Source organism: Balaenoptera ricei, chromosome 15 (genome assembly GCF_028023285.1).
Source record: "Balaenoptera ricei isolate mBalRic1 chromosome 15, mBalRic1.hap2, whole genome shotgun sequence".
In the NCBI taxonomy this organism is placed as follows: domain Eukaryota; kingdom Metazoa; phylum Chordata; class Mammalia; order Artiodactyla; family Balaenopteridae; genus Balaenoptera; species Balaenoptera ricei.
The window spans coordinates 75,150,633-75,171,834 of NC_082653.1; the positions used below are offsets into that span (position 1 = coordinate 75,150,633).

Consider the following 21,202-nt stretch of genomic DNA (forward strand, 5'->3'; position numbering starts at 1 on the left):
TGTGTGTGTGTGAGAGTGTGTTTGCACCTGAAAACAAGTAGCGCTGGGGGAGGTGAGTCTGCAGACAAGTGCTAGTGCATGGATGTGTTACACTCCCGTTTGGTGAGACAAGGCTTCTGGCTTTGGGAAGCTTTCTCTCTATAGGGTATCCCTGTGGTTCCAACCTTTGGGCGGTTCCAGCCCAATCACAGGAGACAGAAGCCCTCTTTTCGGGGAGGACCCAACTGTGTGCCTCAAACCTCATAGAACCAGAGATCCTACAAATCAGGAGCACCCAGACACCATCTGGCCCAGCCCTGACCTAGATGATGGGGATTTCTGCTCAAGGTGGAAGGTGTAAAGCACACAGACAGTGTGTGTGTCTCTCATTCATGCATTCTACTAACTGACGCACGTTAGGCATAGGGCTGAACCTGTCCCGCTGGACCTGGGGTGGGGCTGACACTCAGTGCCCACCACATGTACATGTTTACAACCATGGTCACATTTGCACACACCTCTCCAAGCCTTCATGCTTCCTAAGACCATTTTCTGAGCCTCATCTCCTATGGCTGGCTTCTCCAGGAGGACACTTCCCAGGCATGGAAATGTACCTCTGGTCAGAATCAAGAGGCTGCAAGGGAACCCTTTCCCAGGATGCGAGGTGCAGGGGCCGAGCTGTGAGGGATGGAAGATGGGGATGGATGTTGCTGGGAGAGGCCACTGCCCACTGCCATGTGCAGACCTTCCCGCGGGCCAGCTTTCTCAGGCAAGGGCTCGATCCACAGTGTCCAGGGCTTGTTCAGTCCATCACCAGGATTCTTCCAGTTAACCCCTCTGTACTTCACATCTCTGGAGATTCTTTGTTTTATTATTACTTTTTTTTAACTTCAACCTGAAACCAAAGAGAAACCAATATCAAGTAAATGTTAGTTCAATAAGTGTTTTATTGATCACCGCTTATTCTCAGGTCATCCCTGCCTGGGCCCAGGTGACACACATGCATCTGAATGATTCCCTGCCTGGAGCTTTTCTCCGTGCAGTGTTGGGGGGAGAGAGAGATAGAGGCCATGGATGACAGCAGATGTAGGCACAGATGAGGGGTGCCTTAAGCCAGCCAAGTGCCTTAACCTAAGCAGAGTTGTAAAGGACGATAGAGGTTGACCTGATGTCAGGGGTGGGGAGAGAGAGGAAGTCACCACTCGGTGACATCAAGCCCACCCAGAGGCTCCATACACGTGGGAAGCAAGTCTGGACTGGAGTTGGTAAAGGGCCACGTAGTCTGGGATGCTCTTTGCTTTGTCTAAGGAAGTTAGGATGACGTTGCCCTGGAATGGCGAGCAGCGTCACAAGCTTAAGAGCTTTGGCGAGAGTCCTCTCCACTAGATAGATGGCTGTGCGAACTTCTCTGCCCCCCACCCCCCGCCGCCACATACACTTTGTTTCTGTGGCTCTGTTGGTGTCAACGGCAAGGAAACAAATTCTGCTGGCAAGGTGCTGGGCTTTCTTGCAGGTTGCAATCACACTGGCTGTTCTAGCTCCCTCCGCATAGCTTACACCACAGCAAAGCCCACAGGAGCGGGAGTGGAAAAGAACCTGTAAATATGAAGGTCGGTTCCAAAGGCACATTATTGGTTTGTTGTGTAATACCCTCTGGTGACATCGAGGCCTTATTAGTAACTAAACATCTGTCACAACCGCAATTATTTTTCTTGTGCCAGGATTGTGTTTCTACGATTGTCCTGTTTAAACGCGGAAGGGAGGGTGTGAGTTATTGAGGCAACTGACTCTGAGTAGATAACCACCAGCACTGTGAAGGCAGTAAGTTTCTGTCAACTCCTTGCAGAATCTCAGCGTCTCTGCTGACGTTCCCTTGGTGTGCTCACAAATCTCTCTGAGAACATCGCCCTGGACCCCCGATGCGGCTGCCTGAGCAACCTGGAGAGGGGAAGCCTGAGAATGAGGAAAAGGGGGGCAGAGGAGCCCCTGGAGGGGGAGAGGAGCCGCTGAGGACCCGGGCCCCCGACTTCCCCACTTGGCAAGTCTTCTCCCCCAAACCCCCGGAGAAACGAGCTTTCTTGAATGTTTGCTCAGGACTTGATTGTGTTCAGCCCGCAGGTAGGGGGTGGTGTGGGAGCTGGAAGCCTTTGTGGGGAGTGTCTGGGGACAGGACACCCGGGAGGGGTCCCAAGGGGATGCGCGTCCCAGCTGGGCCAGAGATTTGACGATCTGTCTTGAGCCTGACAGCTATCCATTGATTTTATCTGAGATGCGTGCACCGGCAAGGGGATGGGTTTGAAAGCTGACTCTGTTAGGGACTGATTAGGTTGGAGGGGGTTGTTAGAAAAAAAAAAGCAACAGATGCCATTTATAGTGTGTGTACTCTGTGGTGGCATAGAAGCAGGAGCTCTGCATAGATAATTTCAATTCTCACAATAACCCCGTACGGGTGTTATTAACCCCATTTTTTTTTACAGAAGAACAGTAGGACAACCAGTAAGCAACGTCACATAGGCCAAATCAAGCAGGCAAAGGTCAGCCCAGGACTCCTACCCATGTCTCTGAATGAAAACTTGTTCCTAACCATTAGACTCCCCTGCCTCTCCCCCGATTATGGGTGAGAAGGTCAGCTCAGGGGTAGGGGTTGTATGTGTTCTAAGTTGCAGGCTTCTGTGGGTTTGATCCTACTCTCTTTCTTTTCCTTGGAGACATTCATGGCTGTAAAAACTCAAGAGGAATTTCAGCTCTGGGTGGTTTTGTATAGAAAGAAATTTTGATCTGTGTGAAGCTGACATCGAGGATTTGGTCTGGGTGAGTCCTTTAAACGGGTATGTTCTGCAGTGGTCTCCCCAAGGCTGTTTGGAATGGGATCCCCAGCCCTCTCTGTCACCAGCTCCTGGTGGGGGCCACGAGTGTTTATGGTGGGCACCGTGAGTTCAGGGTTAGGCTTATGGGGGAATAAAGGAAGTGGACATATTTCTGATGACTAGAGCTCCTGATCTTCAGCAATTTCTCTCCAGAGCTGAGGGCTGGACAGCAGGGACCAGCACAGGATGCTGTAAGACTCTATCCAGAACCTTCTCCAATGCAACTTATTGTTTGGGAAATCAAGGTGGGAGCTGATGGGGCCTTTGGCCAAGGGTGTGCTGACCTTCAGGGTGAGCCATTCTCATCGACTCTGAGGGAAGGTCTGGAAGAGGGCAACGTGAAGCTGAAATGACATATGCTGAAGGCAGGCTCAGAGGGAGGTTCTGCTCAGGAAAGCTGGTCAGGGGTCAGAGGACAACCTGGCCTGGGCCTCAGCCCAGAGAGGAGCCCCAGCAGGAGGCATGGTCCAGTCCAAGGACGAAATCCCTGTTCGGTTTATTCTCAGGCTGGAATAAGTGATAGCATCCTGGGCACTTGCCCTGGGAGGGAAGGAGGGAAGGACTGGGGCAGAGAAATGGTTCTGCATGTCCTATGGGGTCTGTGGCAAATGACAGATGTGGCTGATGCTACAGAGGATAAGGAGAGTTGCCCACCTTAGTGGATGAGAAGATATCATGCAGCAAACAGAAAAAGAAGTCCAGTGGAGTCAGAAACCCTTTTCTACTCAACATACTCCCACATTAAAAACTATTTCCCTATTTGTTCCTGTGACTTTGGGATTTAGGGTTTTGGGGCCAGAACTGTGATGAGCATGAGTTAGGCAGTTTAGTTTCCCTCATTTCTGGGGGCAGCAGTAGCCCAGGAGGAATGAATCTGCTTCTCCTAAGCCATCAGCTTCTCCGTGGGGGAGAGCATGAACTCCTCTTGGACCCCAGGGCTGAGGGTCTCTAGGGCTCCTGGCTTGTTCTTATGACATTTACAGTCATACCCACATACCAACAGACATAACACTTTTGCTTACTCCTTCCTTGGGGGCAGAAACACACATTTCTCAAAGATTTCTTTGTGCAGTGCAGAGAGAGAGACAGCTAAAAGGAGGAGGGGTGAGATGGTGCCAAGGAATGAAGTTCCATGGTCACAGTCTCTGCACCAGGGCTTGGACGTGGAGGAGAAAGGGAAAACAGCCCACCTGGAACATGTTTTGTGTAACTTTCCATCAGTGAAGTCTCGCAGAGTAGAGAGGGTTGCCTCCCTGTCCTCCGGTTCCTTGGCTGGGAGCCTCCTTCAGATAAAACACGGGTGTTGAGTACTGGGACTAGTTTACAGAGCATCAGGGGCTTCAGTCCTGAAACACTCTGGGTCCAGGTGGTTGTGCCTCGTATGGGCAGGATGGGCAAAATTATAAAGTCAGGAGGAGTCTCCTCCACATGTCCCATCTTCCTGCCCCAGATCATTTTCCCATCTCCTGGTACCAATTTGGTTCCTAGTAACAGAAGTCCAGTAGAAGTCTCCTTAGTGAAAAGAGAAACATCTAACATCATAACACAAGATCCCAGGCGCTGGTGGAGGGTGGGAGAAGGTATGTCAGAAAATCCAAAGCCTCAGGGAAGTGAAAAACCCAAGAAAGCTGTTTCTTTCTGCCTGTCTATGTCTGTCTGGTTTCTCTGTCCACATATAATAAAAATTATCGCTATCAAGTTGCTGCCAATTTGGCAGTCAGCCTCGACTGGGAATTAGTATGGTCCTAATTCCAAAATCCCTGGGGAACAGGCTCATAGCTGCCCACTCCTGATCAAATCCAGTGTCCAGGGGATGAGGGCAGAGAGTATGAACATGGTTGCTTCTGCTATAAATACGTGGATGGAAATGGTGGAGAGACAATGAGAAGTGGGGCAGCTCCTCACCCCAGTTCCTTCAGATATTGGTTTTGTATTCCATTCTTGAAGTTGGTCAGCTACTCACGAGGTGCAGGTAAGGTGCTTGTTATTCATACTCTAAGTTGGAGCCTTTCAAAGAAGGTGGTCCCCAGGAGACGCAGAGGAGTGAACTACCACTGGTGGGACAAAAGCAGTGGGGTAGATGAAGTGGGCTGGGGGCACCGCAGTGGCCTGTGGAGAGAGACCTCATGCAGAGGCAGGGACTGGAGAAGTAGGACCCTCTAGCCTCCTCCCAGCCCATTCTCCTGCCTGTCAGTCTGGAAGATTACAGAATTCCCCAGAATGTCTATTCCTATGTCTTTGCCAAGGTGTGGCCAGGCTTTCTCTTGATGGATCTGGAGATGACCTGTAGCTGGGGACCTTCCTTCTCTTCTACTCTGAAGAGTCTTGCAAGGGCCCATAGCAGTGGAACCCTGCTTCTCTCGGGCCCACCAAGGTGCTGACTCCTTGGGCTGGAGGCTTGAAAGGATGCTCTTCCCCTTTTGTCCAGGCTCTGAGACCTGGAACTCTTTTGACCAGGTCTGGAGCTGACTCATGATTGGTCAGTAGGCCCAGGAGACCAACTGGAAGAGAGTCACCAAGGATAGAGAGATACACAGGTAGCTTCAGCAAACCACAGCTAGTAAACAACCCCACTACCATGGTGCTGCTCCAACCCAGCCCGAAGGAAGCTTTTATAATATGGGGAGAAATGGATGTACACTATTGATACCTGAGCTAAAAATACCCCATGTTCCAAACAAAGTGTTTTTTAGTATTTTGACATGAAAACGTGTAGACAAAGCAAGGTTTTAGAATGCATGACTCATTAAATTGCTGACTCTGAAAGCAATGGAAATTCAAAGGGAATTTTTCTCTCCCTATTAGTCCCTCCCACCCCTGCTCTGAATAGCTTATAAAGAGAGTTTCTACATAAACAGGACCCATAAACTCCTCCATGATTTAAGGTCCTGAGCAGTGAGAGGCAGAACGAACTCAAGTTTTATTGCCTGGTTACTAAGTTGGCTTCCCTAGTTAGGTTGGATTCATCAACCAGAGTCCCCCCTGGTCTGCCCATCCTAATTTCTCCTCCTCGTGTCCCTAACAGGTGTCCAGGGAATTCCATGGCCCCACCACAGCCACTGCTCCTCCCTCCCCAAAATGCCCAGCTCTGTTGGACCCCAGCAGCATTCATGTCACCAGCCCTAATGAGGATGTTTCATCACCGAGCATTAGCTCTGGGGGCTACATCCTCAGGGAGAGCACACACCATATGGTTCTGTAGAAGGATGCAGCAGTGGGCATCTCCATCAACTCACTGGGAGCCTCGGGTTCTTTCTCGGGTTGAATGCAAGGGTTGGGTCTCATCAGTGATGTTCAGTTTTGTTTTGTTTTTTTTTCTCACAAAACCTTTCCAAAAAATGTCTTCTGGGGAATCCCAGTATGTAAGGCAAAAAAAAAGAGAAGACCCATTCTGGTTGGAGCAAGGTTTGTGTGTGTTTGGGAGGATGGGGAGGTACTTCAGGGCCCCTGAGATGAACAGTGAGACCTTTCACTTGGAGAGACTATTGGTCGACCTTCATAGCATGGTTCCTAGAAAGCTGTGTAAAAATCTCACCTCTGACCTCTCCTTGTTGTCATCACCTGCTTTCCTTCCAATCACTCCCGTGCTCCTTGAATATCTTAGTGCTTGTTCTGTCTCACATCTGCCCAGAGTCCTTATGTCACGTGAGGAAGCTAAAACCGTGTGGGTGACAAGGCAACATTTCCACCTCATGTTCCTTCAGATTCAACTCACAGAACTCACACTGCAATACTCCCCTCTTTAGCAACCTCCTTGATGGTGTTTACCACTGTTATTCCTATTTCAGGATATAGAGCATACTGAGAGAAAATCTTACATGGATATGGGACATGGGTAGGTGATACTCATAGCCTTCAACTCCAACTGGTCTTCAGTGGGACTCAGAGGTTCTTCTAGAGACCAGGTCTCCTCCCCATGTTCCACCATGACTGTTTCACCCACTACCCACTCATCTAAGAATGATCTACTTGCTCATTCCCAAATAAAACAAAGGCCCCAGGAGGAAACTTCTCAACTTCCTGAGCACCTGTCTGTCACCTTTTCTGCATCCAAGTTCATCTTTGCCCCTCCCTGCCCATCATAGTGGAGGAGGACGCCTTTCACCAGGTCAAGGACCACCTGCCACATGTGCCCAGGCATCTGTTCCCTGCCACCCTCTCTTCAGGGACCTTATTCCATCAGTTGTACCTCCTCGGTTATTCTTCAACCTCTTTCTTCTTCCCCTAAGCATAAACATTCGTTCTGATGTCACTTATCTTTAAAAAAGAAGGCTGATATGAACTTAAAAAAAATATTCTTCAAACTTCTTGAAAAAATTGCCTACACTTGTTCTCTTTCTCCACCTTTCATTTACTTCTCAGCCTTCACTTGCTGTGGTCTGGCCTCTGCCCCCATCAGTCCACTGATCCTGTTCTGGCTGGAACACGGGATAGTGTTAGAGCAGAAGGACCGATGCCAAGGAGTGAGCAGTTCAAAATTTAGCTCATCATCAAAATTTATCTGGTGAGTTTACAAAATCTATACGTTTGTGGGCTCTACCTACTAAACCAGGAGATTTTCAACTAGGACCTAGAAATCTGCTGACCCCAATTTCCTTCTCCCTGGGACCTTCACCAACAGCCCAGCAGGTCCCCAGAAGAATTGGGAGGGTCTCTGCTGAAACAATGTCGCATCAGCAAGTATACTTTGCCCTCTCTCGTTATGATGGCCAACTCTTTTCCCTTTCCCTTTCTCCATCAGTTCCAGCCGTCCAACTTGAATTTCAAATGATCTTAGCTAAGAAACTTTTAATCACTCTTTCATTCTCCTGGAGATTGACCCTATCCCTTGGAAATCTTCCTTTCAGGACCTATTTACTTCCGTTGTGATTCTTCTAATACAACATGTTCCAAAGTGATGATCCTCAGAACATCAATGTTAATAAACATTCCTCTAAAAGTGCTTCATGGTTGGTAAAATTCAGGTGATGCTTCATACTATATCTACCTGTTAGACAATATCAATGCATATTAAAATCTTAGCGATGTCGTACAGCAAAGAAAACGGTTTATCTTGACTTAGCTCAGCTTTTCCAAGCACACTTTGAGCTTGGAACACTGGGTATGAGTAAATATGTGTGTATGTGTGTGTGTAAAAGCTAAGAAATCACCCGCTAAGTGTTTATTTCCTCTCCCTAGGACATGCCTAGTTCTATGCAAATGATACATAATTGATATACCCTGGGCCCAGGGAATGCTAGCACCCATATTCAACCAAACACCATTAATTGGTGTGCCAGGATTTGTGCTGGGTGTTGGGAATTCAGAGATAAGTAATCCCTTTCCTCTTACAGTTTATAGGCTCATGGAAAAGATGGATTAATACTCACCATAGAGTTTATGTGTTAGGATAAATTCATGCACAGGGTGTGCCTTGGGACGTGTCACACACGCACACACACACACACACCAGGCAGTTGTACGGCGCCAGGGCACACCATTCAATTATACAACAAGAATACAATGTGAATGTCACCCCCCTGAAGTTGTGCAGTATACCTAGAATAAATAAACCTATATCCACCTAAGTATTCACAGTTTGTTCTCACTAATGTGGTCACATTACCCTGCAAGGTTTTTTTCACTCACCAATTTATTACCAACATCCTTTTCTGTTGTACTCTGATTGATTTCAGCAGTTCTCTCTTGATGGCTGTTTAGGCTCCTCTGTTTTTGGTCTCACAAGCAGTGCTGCAATGAGCATCTCTGTTTATCCTTATGAACTTGTGCAAGTATATCTAAATATAAATTTTCTAGAAGTGAAATTTCTGGGTCAGAAGGTATACACTTTTTTTTTTTTCCTTTTGCTAGATTTGCCAAATTGCTCTCCAGAATTAGGAACCAATTTACCTAAGGGAAGGGCTTCTGAGGACAGGGGACACTGGAGTGGAGGGGAAGGAGGCAAGAGAGGAGAAGGGCTTGAAGGTGATAATTAATGGAGCAGTGTCTCTCAGGAAGCCAGGCGGCATGGGATCAAGAACACAGTCTTCACGAAGAAAAAATTCTACACGCACAGCCAAAGTGTAAATTCTGGATTCCATAGAAAATGTTACAAATGATCTTAGCTGAGAAACTTTGATCCCTCTTGCACCCTCTTGGAGATTCTCTAACTCAAGTCTCTTCAAAATCCTCCTTTCAGCCAGGATCCATTATTTCCTGCATGATTCTTCTAAGAAAACATACCACATTTTTAAAAAATTTAATTTCTATTTTATATTGGAGTATAGTTGATTTACAATGTTGTGTTAGTTTCAGGTATACAGCTAAGTGATTCAGTTATACATATACATATATCCATTCTTTTTCAGATTCTTTTTCCATAATATTATGGGAAATATTATGGGTTAATACAGAATATTGAGTAGAGTTCCCTGTGTTGTACAGGAGGTCCTTGCTGATTCTCTATTTTATATACAGTAGTATATGTTAATCCCAAACTCCTAATTTATCCCTCCCCCCTCACGTTTCCCCTTTGGTAACCATAAGTTTGTTTTCAAAGTCTGTGAGTCTGTTTCTGTTTTGTAAATAAGTTCATTTGTATCCTTTTTTTAAAAAAGATTCCACATATAAGCGATAGCATATGTTATTTGTCTTTGTCTGGTTTACTTCACCTAGTATGATCATATCTAGGTCCATCCATGTTGCTGCAAATGGCATTATTTTATTATTTTATGTGAAACATGCCACAAATTGATGGCTAATATTGTTATTAATAAGTATTCCTCTAAAAGTACTCCATGGTCAGTAACCCAGTTGGCCCCTAGGAACCTGATTTCTTTAGAAGAGCTTTAGGTATCAGGATGCTATATGCCTATCTTCCTGGCATTTGCATGGGGGATGCAGCAATGGACCAGAGCATGTCCGGCATCATAGGATAAACAGGGTACACGTTCATGCGATGTACTTTTCACCTCATGGCAGGTAATCTAAGACAGTTTAATATTAAAACAAAGCTTGGTATGTTCTGGTGCAAGGTACTCGTTTTTAAGACAAAAATCTTGGGCTTCAAAACTGGGTCCTTGCTTGCAGTGGGATGTTTTGGGCTATGACCCCGTCATTCTCTATCATCAGAAGCCCTTTTATGTTAAAATTGAGAATGCCTGGGCCAGACCAAATTCATCTAGCACACTCCCTGTGTTTGTATCAAATTTTAATGTGAGCATTTTGCTCCTATCTGGAAAGTGGGGCAGGGGGAGGGAGAGACAGTGAAATCCATGCCCTGACAGACTTGCTATCAGCAGAAGACTGTAGAAAACAGCACTTTTCCTCAGGGTTCAGGCCGTCCTCCCCATCGTAGAGCTCAAAGGGGACTGGAGGGACACAGAGGCCCCACAGGCCTGTCCCACCAGATGTCCCTTCCTCAGTCTCTCCCCCCGGAGCCACATCCAGCTCTCTACCCATGGTCCACATGTGGCCATTGTAGGAAACTTTTCCCCCTGGACCTCTTGTTTCTTTTTAGTCCAGCTACTACTGCTTTGCAGTAAACCACCCCAAACTCAATGCCATAAACCAGCAAACATCTTATGCTCTTGGAATCTCTGGGTCAGGAGTTCAGTGGGGATGGCTTATCTCTGCTCTGTGATGTCCGGTGCCTCTATTGGAAAGACTCGATGGCCAGGGGCTGGAATCGTTTGGTGACTCATATGTTTGGCGCCTGAGCCGGGCTGGCTGAAGGAGCAGCTCAGCTGGGAGCATCTACATATGACTTCTCCACATGGCTTGTCCTTCTCCCAGCGTGGCATCTGGCTTCTAAGACAAGCATCTAGGGATGAGCCTTCCAAGAGCACCAGCTGGGGCCTGGTTGGCCTTTTATGACTTGGCCTTGTAAGCATCCCTTCTGGCATATTCTGGCAGTCAAAGCAGTCCAGATCCTCCTAGATTCAGGGGGTAGAGGCGTAGAGAGCACATATCAGTGGCGAGGAGATTCAGAGAATTCGGGGACCACATTGTAAAACTCCCACAGTTTTCCTTCATGGATCCTGGATCCTTATGCTACCTGCGCCCAGTGATGGGCCTCTGTCAGCGTCACCTGGATTCCTGCTGGTGGCATGGAGGAAAAAGAATCTGGGTGGCGGGGAGTCAAGATATCCACAATCCCGTGGATAACTCAGAACATTATTATGTTAGAAAAGCATTTGTCTGTCTTTAAATTCTCCTAACCTGGTGTGTGCCAGACTCCAGAAGGAGAAAGGACAGGGCAGAAAGAGCCACGTTGGCAAATAGAGGAAGTTTCGCCACGTGGGCAGAGACATTAACCAGGACAGGATTTCAGGAAAATCGATTGAATATGTTCCAGGAGAGAGAGTGGCCAGCCCACCCATGTCATGATACAGGTGGTCCATTCCACAACTCTAGGGGTCACTCAGAGTGTAATTAATTGGGCCCTGGTCACACAGAGCTTTGATGGGACTTACTTAAAGAAGAGGAGTAGCTGGTACCACTGTGCTGCTGTGGGCCGAATATCTGTCTCATTCCCTTAGCAGGGTCATCTCCTCATATTATATTTGGGGGAAACAGGTGGGCCTTCAGTATGTATGTGAGCCAATCCACCTGTAGCTGATTCTGGTTACCTGCCCCCATCTAAGGGCTTAGCACCATCTCAGCCCCATGCTGCTTCCCTTCTGGTCCACGCCTGGGACTCTGGGGCCTCGTGTTTTCTCAGTAAGCAGCAGCTACCAAGTCATCAGCCCCTGGAGGGGAGGTGCTGGTGCAAGGGCGCGATTTCCTTTGCCTTCTCTCAATTCCCCACCCGGCCATCATCACACAGCAGATGGATATAAATCACAGATTTCACTGAAGGCTTGGGAATAACCAGAGTAGGGAAAATTTACCATCTACAAAGAAATCTTCATAGAGTCAGAAAAAATAATTTCAATGTAGGGAAAAATTACCATCTACAAAGAAATCTTCTTAGAGTTGGAAAAAATAAAAGTATTTTTAGAGGGACTTTTCATGCGTGCATCCCTTTGGCAGTCTGGTGAAGCCTGTGAATTATGTTTTTAAAAGCATGAAATAGAATAATTGAGGGAACAGTAAAGGAAATCAATTATTTTTAAGTACAGTCGCAATATTAGACAAAACAAATGTGTGATGTAATAATACTTGCGCTTCCTTGTTGCTGCATTAAATAATAAGATCTGACAGCGGGTGTAATAGCAATCATAATTTTGAAATACTGTAGTCGTAAGTGTAAACAACATGGGGAGATAATTCTGACAACTGTAACGTGGTAGGAAAATATTAGCGGCAAAATCACAGTACTGCTAATTCCATTGCACCATGTGGCCTGCGTTCGTACTTGAAGGATATGCTAGATTCCATTTAGAGATTGATGAAAATAAAGGTATATTCTTTCTCATCCAAATTCATGGGCCCTTTGATTCTATCCTCAGGCCGCCAAGGGTGAGAGTCCCCCAGGACCCCTGTCTGGTGCATTTCTTTGTTCTGTTTCCTGGCTTCTTTCTTCCGGTCTTCTCTGGGCAAGTCGCCATCTCTTTTTAGGAAACCCGTTCCCGACTACAGGACCCAGCTCCCTCTGACTTCCTCCCCCGCAGGGACAAGCCATAGAACTCAATCCACACTGGCAGTAGGTAATAAGAATAACATTGTGGCAAATATTATATGGGTGCATGTTAATATGAAGGCTGAGGCTAAGTCAAGAGCCTTCTTACCCCAGGGCAGGATGACAGGTATTTGATTTCTTGGGGAGACAGTGGGCTTCCAAGCCAGACTTCATGGGCAGAGAAATCTTGCAAGATTAAAGTTCATAGGGAAGACTCAGACCTTTGGATTCTTCTCCTAGTGTAAAGAAGGTATCTCTGACCACCTTTCAGGCTTAACGGTGAGGCTGGAGCCGGGAAGAAGGAGCAGATGACACAGGAGAAGTAAAGGAAACTTCTTTATTTTCTGGTTAGAGGTTGGAGGGAGGAGGAGAAATGAGAAAGAGGTAGGAGAGCTAAGGGATGTGCTGCTTCCATCTCTCTCTCGGCACCCAGGGGCTGCATGAGGTCAGCACTAAGGACAGAGGCTCTGGTCTCAGCCCTCCATGGGGATGTTGGGAGCCCACCACATAGGGCACCTGCCCCAAGACATCACCTCTGGTCTGGTTCAGTGTGTGGAGAGTGGAACAGGGTAGCTGTGGGGCAGAGACACTGAATGAAGAGGCGGCTGGGCTGCCACAGAGGCAACGCCAAGGTGTCCCCAGAACAGAGGATGGGTGTAGACTCCTGGGCCAGACTTGGATGGAGGGTAAAGCAGAGACCCAGGGATGTCAGCCATGTAGAGCTGAGAGGAGGCCAAACAGGAAGGGCAGATACCAGGACTCCTGGGAGCATTGCACCAACTACAAGAAGGACCCCCAATCCGCCAGTTCTAAACTTCAGGTTTGGAGGCCAGCAGGATACCTGTGACTGTGTGACAAGACACATCACCTATGGGAGACAATATGAGAGACTAAACGTATTTTAAAAATAAATTTTATTTTGGGGGAACACTTTTAGATTTACAGAAAAATTGAGACAATAATTGAGTTCCCATATACCTAACACTCAGGTTCTTCCCATTCGCATTTCACACAAATACTGTATGTGTGTTACAATTAATGAATCAATATTGATACAGTATTATTAACTAGGGTCCATACTTTGTTCACATTTCCTTAGGTTTTATCTCATGTCCTTTTTCTGTTCCGGGATCTCATCCAGGATATGGCATTACATTTAGTTGTCATGTCGCTTTGGGCTCCTCTTGGCTGTGACAGTTTCTCAGACTTTTCTTGTTTTTGACGACTTTGATAATTTTGAGGGGTATTGGGCCGGTATTTTGTAGAATGTTCTTCAGTTGGGACAATAAAAAGATCAATGGTGGCTAGGAGTTTGTGGGGAGAGGGGAGATGAATACCCAAGAGTACAGAAGTTTTTATGAGCAGCGAAAATACTTTGTATGACGTTATAATGATGGATATATGTCATTATACTTTTGTCCAAACCCATAGAGCGTGCAACACTATTCACTTCATTAAAGTGAACCCTAAGATGAACTGGGGACTTTGGTGCTTATGATGTGTCCGTGCAGTTCATCCTTGGTTTAGAAAAAAGCCTTAAAAAAAAAAAAAAAAAAAGGAACACTCAGGGTAGACGTTTTTGGCAAAACTTTTGTTTCATTTTTATATATGTATACATATTACATATGTGTGTGTGTTTGTTGGATTGTGATGTAAAATGTACTTTTTAGATCAAAAAAGTTTGCAGGCCACTGTAGTTAAATTATACGGGCAAATAAAAACACAAATTAATCTCAAAAAAAAAAAATGAATGTCCCTCAATTGGGATTTGTCTGCTGCTTTTCTCATGATTAGGCTGAAGTTATGGGATTGGGGAGGAAGACGACAAAAGTCAAGTGCCATTTTCATCACATCATACCAAGGGTGCATAATATCAACATGTCTAATCGATGTTGATGTTGACCCTGACCACCTGGCTGAGGTGTGTTTGTCAGGATTCTTCACTCCAAAGTTACTAATTTTTCCCTTTTCCATACTGTACTCTTTGGAAGGAAGTTGCTATACACAGGCTACACAAGAAATAAGGAGTTAGGCTCCATCTCCATGAAGGCAGAGTATCTACATAAATTATTTGGAATTATTCTGTACAGGAAATTTTGTCTCTTTTCCCCCATTTATTTATTTATGCAGTCATGCATTTATTTAGTATGGACTCATGGGTATTTATTTCATACTTTAGGTAAAGATGCAATACAACTTTGTTTCGTTGCTCAAAGGGTTGTAGCCTTAGCCACTGGGAGCTCTTGGCTCCTGTGTTTTGAACACTTTCTTACTTCCTTACACTACAGGATGCTCCAGACTCATCTTGTGTATTTCCTGACCCAGTTTCCTGGCCTGGTTTCTTTTATCAGAGAATGGTGTTAGAAACCAAGGTCTGAGCCCTAGGCATGCTTGTTGCTGCTGAAGCATTGTTGCTTCTAGGCCCTCTCAGCTAACAGAGCAAGAAAAATATATGTAGGTATTAACGTATGTATATACACATATCTATACATATTTCTATATGTAACATCTGTAGCTATATCAAGCTAAATATAGCTCTATACTGATGTCTCCAACATCCATTACCACATGGATCCTTCTACCAGCCTCCCCTTTCTTACCTGTAAACACCCACTCCATCAGAGAGAAATCTAGCTCCTATCATCCACCATCCATTTACTTAATTGTTTAACTGCACTAACATGTATAGCAGTATCAGAACTGTTAACACGTACACCTGTGGGAAACAACTTTATCAACTAAAATGCTTTATAGCACCTTTGCCTTTAGTTTTCCAAATTCCATTCATTTCCAAAGTTACTTATGTCAGCACTCCTCCCTTCAGTGAGGTTGCTTCATACATGTGTAATAGAAATTGATTTGTCACATTCTGCATTCCATCCTGGATACCTACTGACCTCCTGATTTCTTAAAGTTGCATACATTAAGGTTCACTCTTTGTGCTGATGTTCAGTGGTTTTTGCCAAGTGCATATTGTCATGTATCCACAATGACAGTATCATACGGAATAGTTTTGCTGCCCTAAAAATACCCTGAGCTTCACCTAGTCAGTCTTCCTCCTTGATTTCTGAACTTCTGCAACCACTGATCTTTTCTATCTCTATAGTTTTGCCTTTCCAGAATGTCAAGTAATTGGAACCATACAGTATGTAGCCTTTTTAGATTGGCTCCTTTCATTTACATATATCCATTTAAGATCCATCTATGTCTTTTTGTGGCTTGGTATCTCATTTCTTTTTATTGTTGAATAATATTCCATTTTATAGATGCACCACAGTTTATTCACCTATTGAAGGGCATCTTGGTTGCATCTGATGCTTTGGTGATTATGAATAAAGCTGCTATAAATCTATATATTATATATTTACAGTTGTACATATAAATACATTTACAAGTAAATATAATGCTATAAATCAGCATGCAGATTTTTTGTGGACATAAGGTTTCAAATTAGTTGGCTAAATACCTAGGAGCATGATTGCTGTATGGTGTGCTAAGACTATGCTTAGCTTCGTAAGAAATTTCCCAACTGTCTTCCAAGGTGGCTGTACCGTATTTGTATTACACCAGCAAGGAAGAAAATTCCTTTTGCTTCATATTTTTGATAGCAATTGGTATTGTCATTTTTGTTTTTGGTTTTAGCCATTCTGATAGGCGTGTAGTGGTATCTCGTTTTAATTTGCATTTCCTGATGACATATGATTTGGAGCATCTTTTCATATGCTTATTTGCCATCTGTATATTTCCTTTGGTGAGGTGTCCGTTCTGATCTTTTCCCCATATATTTCATTGGGTTGTTTGTTTTTTTTATTGTTGAGTTTCAAGACTTCTTTGTATATTTTGTCTATAAGTCCTTTATCAGATACATGTTTTTCAGATACTTTCCCCCAATTTGTTGTTTTGTCTTTTCATTCTCTTAGCAGTGTCTTTTGCAGAGCAGAAGATTTTGATCTTAATAAAATTCAACTTATCAAGTTTTTCTTTCATGGATCATGCTTTTGGTGTTTTACCTGAAAGCTCATTACCAAACACAAGATCATCTAGATTTTCTCCTAGAAATTTTAGTTTCGCATTTTGCATTTAGGCCTATGATCCATTTGAATTAATTTTTATGAAAGGTGTAATTTCTGTGTCTAGGCTTCATTTTTTTTTGCATATGGATCTCCAATTGTTCCAGCTCTATTTGTTGAAATCAACATATGCTTTCATTCTCCTTGTGATCTTCTGGTCTCCTAGGAGGGAATATTGGAGAGAATATGCATGCATGCACACATTTGCAAATACCCCACAAGGACAATCAATAATTCCCAGAGATAGTTCAGGATAAGTCCATATAAAACAAGAAAACTATTTTATTAAGGGTAACATAATCTGCAAAATGTCCCCTGCCCATAATGGAGAAAGCATTTTGCCTCCTTCTTTCTCTAAGTCATTCTCAGGGATGCAATTATGCACAAGAAATGAGGATTATGTGATGATCATGTTGCAACAGGGTCAACCTGCTCTATATTCCCACCCTTAGCTACACTATGGATTAGAAATCAGCTATGAATTCACCGCTGTTTCTCTAGACTGGGCAGGACTCAATGTTTATATAGGACTTTTCTCCTCAGTATAAAGACTACCTCCACCCCTTCCCAGAACAACCCCCAGGAGGTGTGAATAGAGACGTGTATTTGCAGCTACACAAGGACCTTCTGTGCCAGCTACAGGGGACAAAAGTGGAGACAGTATCACATAGGTCCTGCTCTCCAGGGCTCACATTCTAACCAAAAATAGACCTGAGTTTTAAAAGCAGTGATGAGAATAGTCACCAAGTAGTCATTTTTCTGACTGCCTGCCCCTCACTTTTGAGGAACCTAAGCTCCCCAAAGTCTCCAGAGGTGTTTCTCACATGCCTGTGCACCTGACGGTTGACATATTTCTATTTTCATCATCTTTCATCATCAAGGTGATACGTCCTCTCCTGTGAACCTCTGGTGCCTGATAGGAAAGTTTCTATTGCTGGTCCTTGTGGGTGTGGCCAGTGCTGGGACAGGACTGGACCACGCCCATGGACTTCAATGAGCTAGAGGGCTTGTCACCAACACGTACAGTATTGATTCAACTTAGAGCCCTTCCGAGAGGCTTGGGGTTTTTTTTGTTTTGTGTTGTGTTGTGTTGTGTTGTGTATTGCCTATACATTCCAGTGATACCCCCTGCCCCCGTCCTTGAATTAAAAAAATTTTAACAGCACATCTCTATGTGTAAGTTTCTTCTTATTAATTTTGCCAGCAACATGTGATCCACTTTGATCTTCATCCTTATTCTTTAATCAATTCAAAATTTTTCTTTTTTTTTTTATTATAACTGCTTTTTCTATAGTTTTGGTTTATTTCTTGGGACCACCTATAATTCTCCATTAGGTTGCATCTCCATTTCTTTGCCCTACATACATAATACATTTTTCTTTCAACATATTAATATCTTTGTCCTTTCCTTCTGCATTCTGAGAGGGCTCTTCTAATTTTTCTCCCACATCAAATCTTTGATTTGTTTTCCAATGAAACATCTACTCTTTATTGCCTCTGATGAGGACTTGCATTCTGCCAGATACATCTTTCCTTTTTCCTCCTTTTCCTGCTTGCCTCTTTGCCTTCACCTTGATTTGCTCTCTCTGTGTCCCCGTCTCACAAAGTTCATGCCTTCTTTATCCTTATGATGACTCTGAGGACATGGTTTCTAAAATTTACTTCTGTTTCTTAAGACGGCATCTTCAAGAACAGGCTCTTTCCCTGAGCCTTTAGGACGACATTTCCCTTCCTACATATTACAGTGTCATCTGATAGCCTTCATCTGAAACAGTAGCAACAACAACAACAGAAACTAGATAAGTATATGAAACAATGGTTTTCAAGGTATTATAATAGGGCAATGAAAAATAGGGAGACCTAAGAAACAGGAAACAAAGTGAGTGCTATGATTGCCCCAAATTACTGCCTGAAGGGTTTCCAGGCCTCAGTGCGGGGAGGAGGACCTCAGACATAGCAGAGCTTTAAAATGCTGGAGTAAAAACTGATATGATTTTAAGGAGAAATAGACATATCTACAGTTATGGTTGGATATCTTTTTGTTGTTGTTGTTGTTTATTCGGTTGTGCTGGGTCTTAGTTGTGGCAGGCAGGCTTCTTAGTTGCACCAGCATTTTTTTTAATCTAACATTTATGGAGCTCATGTTATGTGCCATACTGAGTTGTAAATATTTTTTTATTTTTATTTTTTTTTATTTTTTATTTATTTATTTTTTAATCAGTCATCAATTTTATACACATCAGTGTATACATGTCAATCCCAATCGCCCAATTCAGCACACCACCATCCCCAATATGGTTGGATATCTTAACACTATCACAGACTTGAGTTGAATAACACTACCATTCAACTTGATGTAATTAGAGTTTATAGAATACTCCTTCTAACAACAGCAGAATACACATTCTTTTTATGTAAATATGGAACACTTACCAAGATGTATCATACTGTGGGCTATAAATAAATAAATAACTTAAAAGAATTCAAGTCACAGAAGATATGTTCAAATATCATCGTGAAATTAAATTACAATTCAATAGCAGGCAGATATTTAGAAAAGCCCCAAAGTATTTGGGAATTAAATAATGTACTTCTACATATATTACCTATGAGTCAAAGAACTCAAAAGAGAAACTGAAAGTATGTTGAACTGAATGAAAATATATGTGGCATGTAGCTATACCAGTACTTAAAGAAAAATTTATAGCACTAAGTATCCATATTAGAAAAAGAGAAAGGTCTCAAACCTAAGGTCTCAAATCTAAGCTTCTACTTTTGCATGGTAATTTTTTTGCTCAGGTGTCTACTTTGTCTGATATTAATATTGCAACTTTAGCTTTCTCCTGATTAGTATTTGCATTGTATATCCTTTTTCCATTCTTTTACTTATAAGCTACCTATATCATTATATATGAAATTAGTTTCTTATAGATAGCATATAGTTCAGTCATAATCTTTATCCATTCTGGCAATCTCTGTCTTTTCATTGTACTTAGACACTTTATATTTAATGTAATTATTAATATATTTGATTTATGTCTATAATTTTATTGTTTCTTAGTGTTTATATACTCTGTTTTCATTCTTCTATTCCCCACTCCTTCCTTCTTTTGGATTATTTGTTCATTTAGTATTTCATTTTAATTTGTCCATTATTTTTTACTACATCTCTTTGCATAATATTTCTCCTTTTGCTTTAGGAATCACAATATACATAATGAACTTCTCACAATCTAATTAGAATCCATATTTTTAAAATTTGTTTATTAAAAATTGTTTTATTAACATAAATATCATAGAATAGCATAATATTCAACATTTTAAAGTATATACCTCAGTGGTTGATAGTATATTCATAGTGTTGTACAGCTATTACAGCTGACTAATTCTGGAACATTTCCATCAACCCAAACAGAAATCCCATACCTCCCGTTTCCCTCTTCTCCCCATCCTATGGCAACCACTAATCTACACTTTGTCTCTATGGATTTGTCTATTCTGGACATTTCTTATAAATGGAATTATACCGTAAGTGGCCTTTTGTGTCTGATTTCTTTCACTTAGCATAATGTGTTCAGGTTCAGCCATGCTGTAGCATGTATCAGTGCTTCATCCTTTTATTTGGCTGAGTAACATTCCATTGTATGGATACACTATATTTTGTTTATTCATCAGTTGATGGACATTTGGGGTGTTTCCAGTTTTTAGCTATTATGAATAATGCTGCTAAGAACATTCATGTATAAGTTTTTGTGTGAACATATGTTTTCAGTTCTTTTTGTATATCCCAGGAGTGGAATTACTAGGTTGAATGGTAGCTCTATGTTAACTTTTTGAAGAATTGCCAGACTGTTTCCCAAAGTCATGATATCATTTTACATTCCCACCAGGAATGCACAAGAGTTACACTGTCTCCACATCCTTGCGAACATTTATTAATTTCACTATTATTATTTAAAATTTTTTTATTATTGCCATCCTAGTGGATTTTAATCTCATTTTGGTTTTGATTTGCATTTCTCTAATGACTAATGATGTTGAGCATCTTTTTGTATATCTACTGATCATTTGTAGATCTTCTTTGAAGAAATAGCTATTTAAATCCTTTGCTCATTTTAAAATGTGTTGTCTTTTTGTTATTGAGTTGAAAGAGTTCTTTATATATTCTAGATATTATACCATTATCAGATATTTGATTTGTAAATATTTTCTCCCATTCTGTGGGTTGTCTTTTCTTGATAGTGTCCTGTGATTCACAGAAGTTTCTAATTTAAATGAAGTCCAATTTATCTGTTTATTTTTTCACTGCTTGTGATCCCTGTGCCTTATTTAAGAAGCTGTTGCCTAACCCAAGGTCATGAAGATTTATACCTATATTTCCTTCTAAGAATTTTATAGTTTTAGCTCTTTCATTTTTGTCTTTGATACACTTTGAGTTTATTTTATATATGGTGTGAAGTAGGTGTTCAAATTTGTCCTTTTGTGTTATGGATATCCAGTTGTCCCCACACCACTTGTTGAAAAGACTGTTTTTTCCCCAGTGAATGATCTTGGCACCTTGTCAAAAATCAGTTGATCATAAACATATGGGTTTTATTTTTTTGGACTCTCAATTCTATTCCACTGATATATATTTTTATCCTTATGCCAGTACCACACTGTGTTAATAACTATAGCTTTGTAAT

General features: G+C 42.8%; 1 protein-coding gene across 1 annotated transcript in view; it reads left to right on the plus strand.

The window, feature by feature from the left end:
• Positions 1–1,898: 1,898 nt before the first annotated feature.
• The window catches only part of CALN1 (calneuron 1), a 430,726-nt gene continuing 411,422 nt past the window's right edge, over positions 1,899–21,202 (plus strand). Inside the window, exon 1 of the mRNA XM_059897526.1 lies at positions 1,899–2,021. Within this exon, the coding sequence (XP_059753509.1) occupies positions 1,899–2,021 (123 nt within the window). The remainder of the gene's footprint in view (positions 2,022–21,202) is intronic.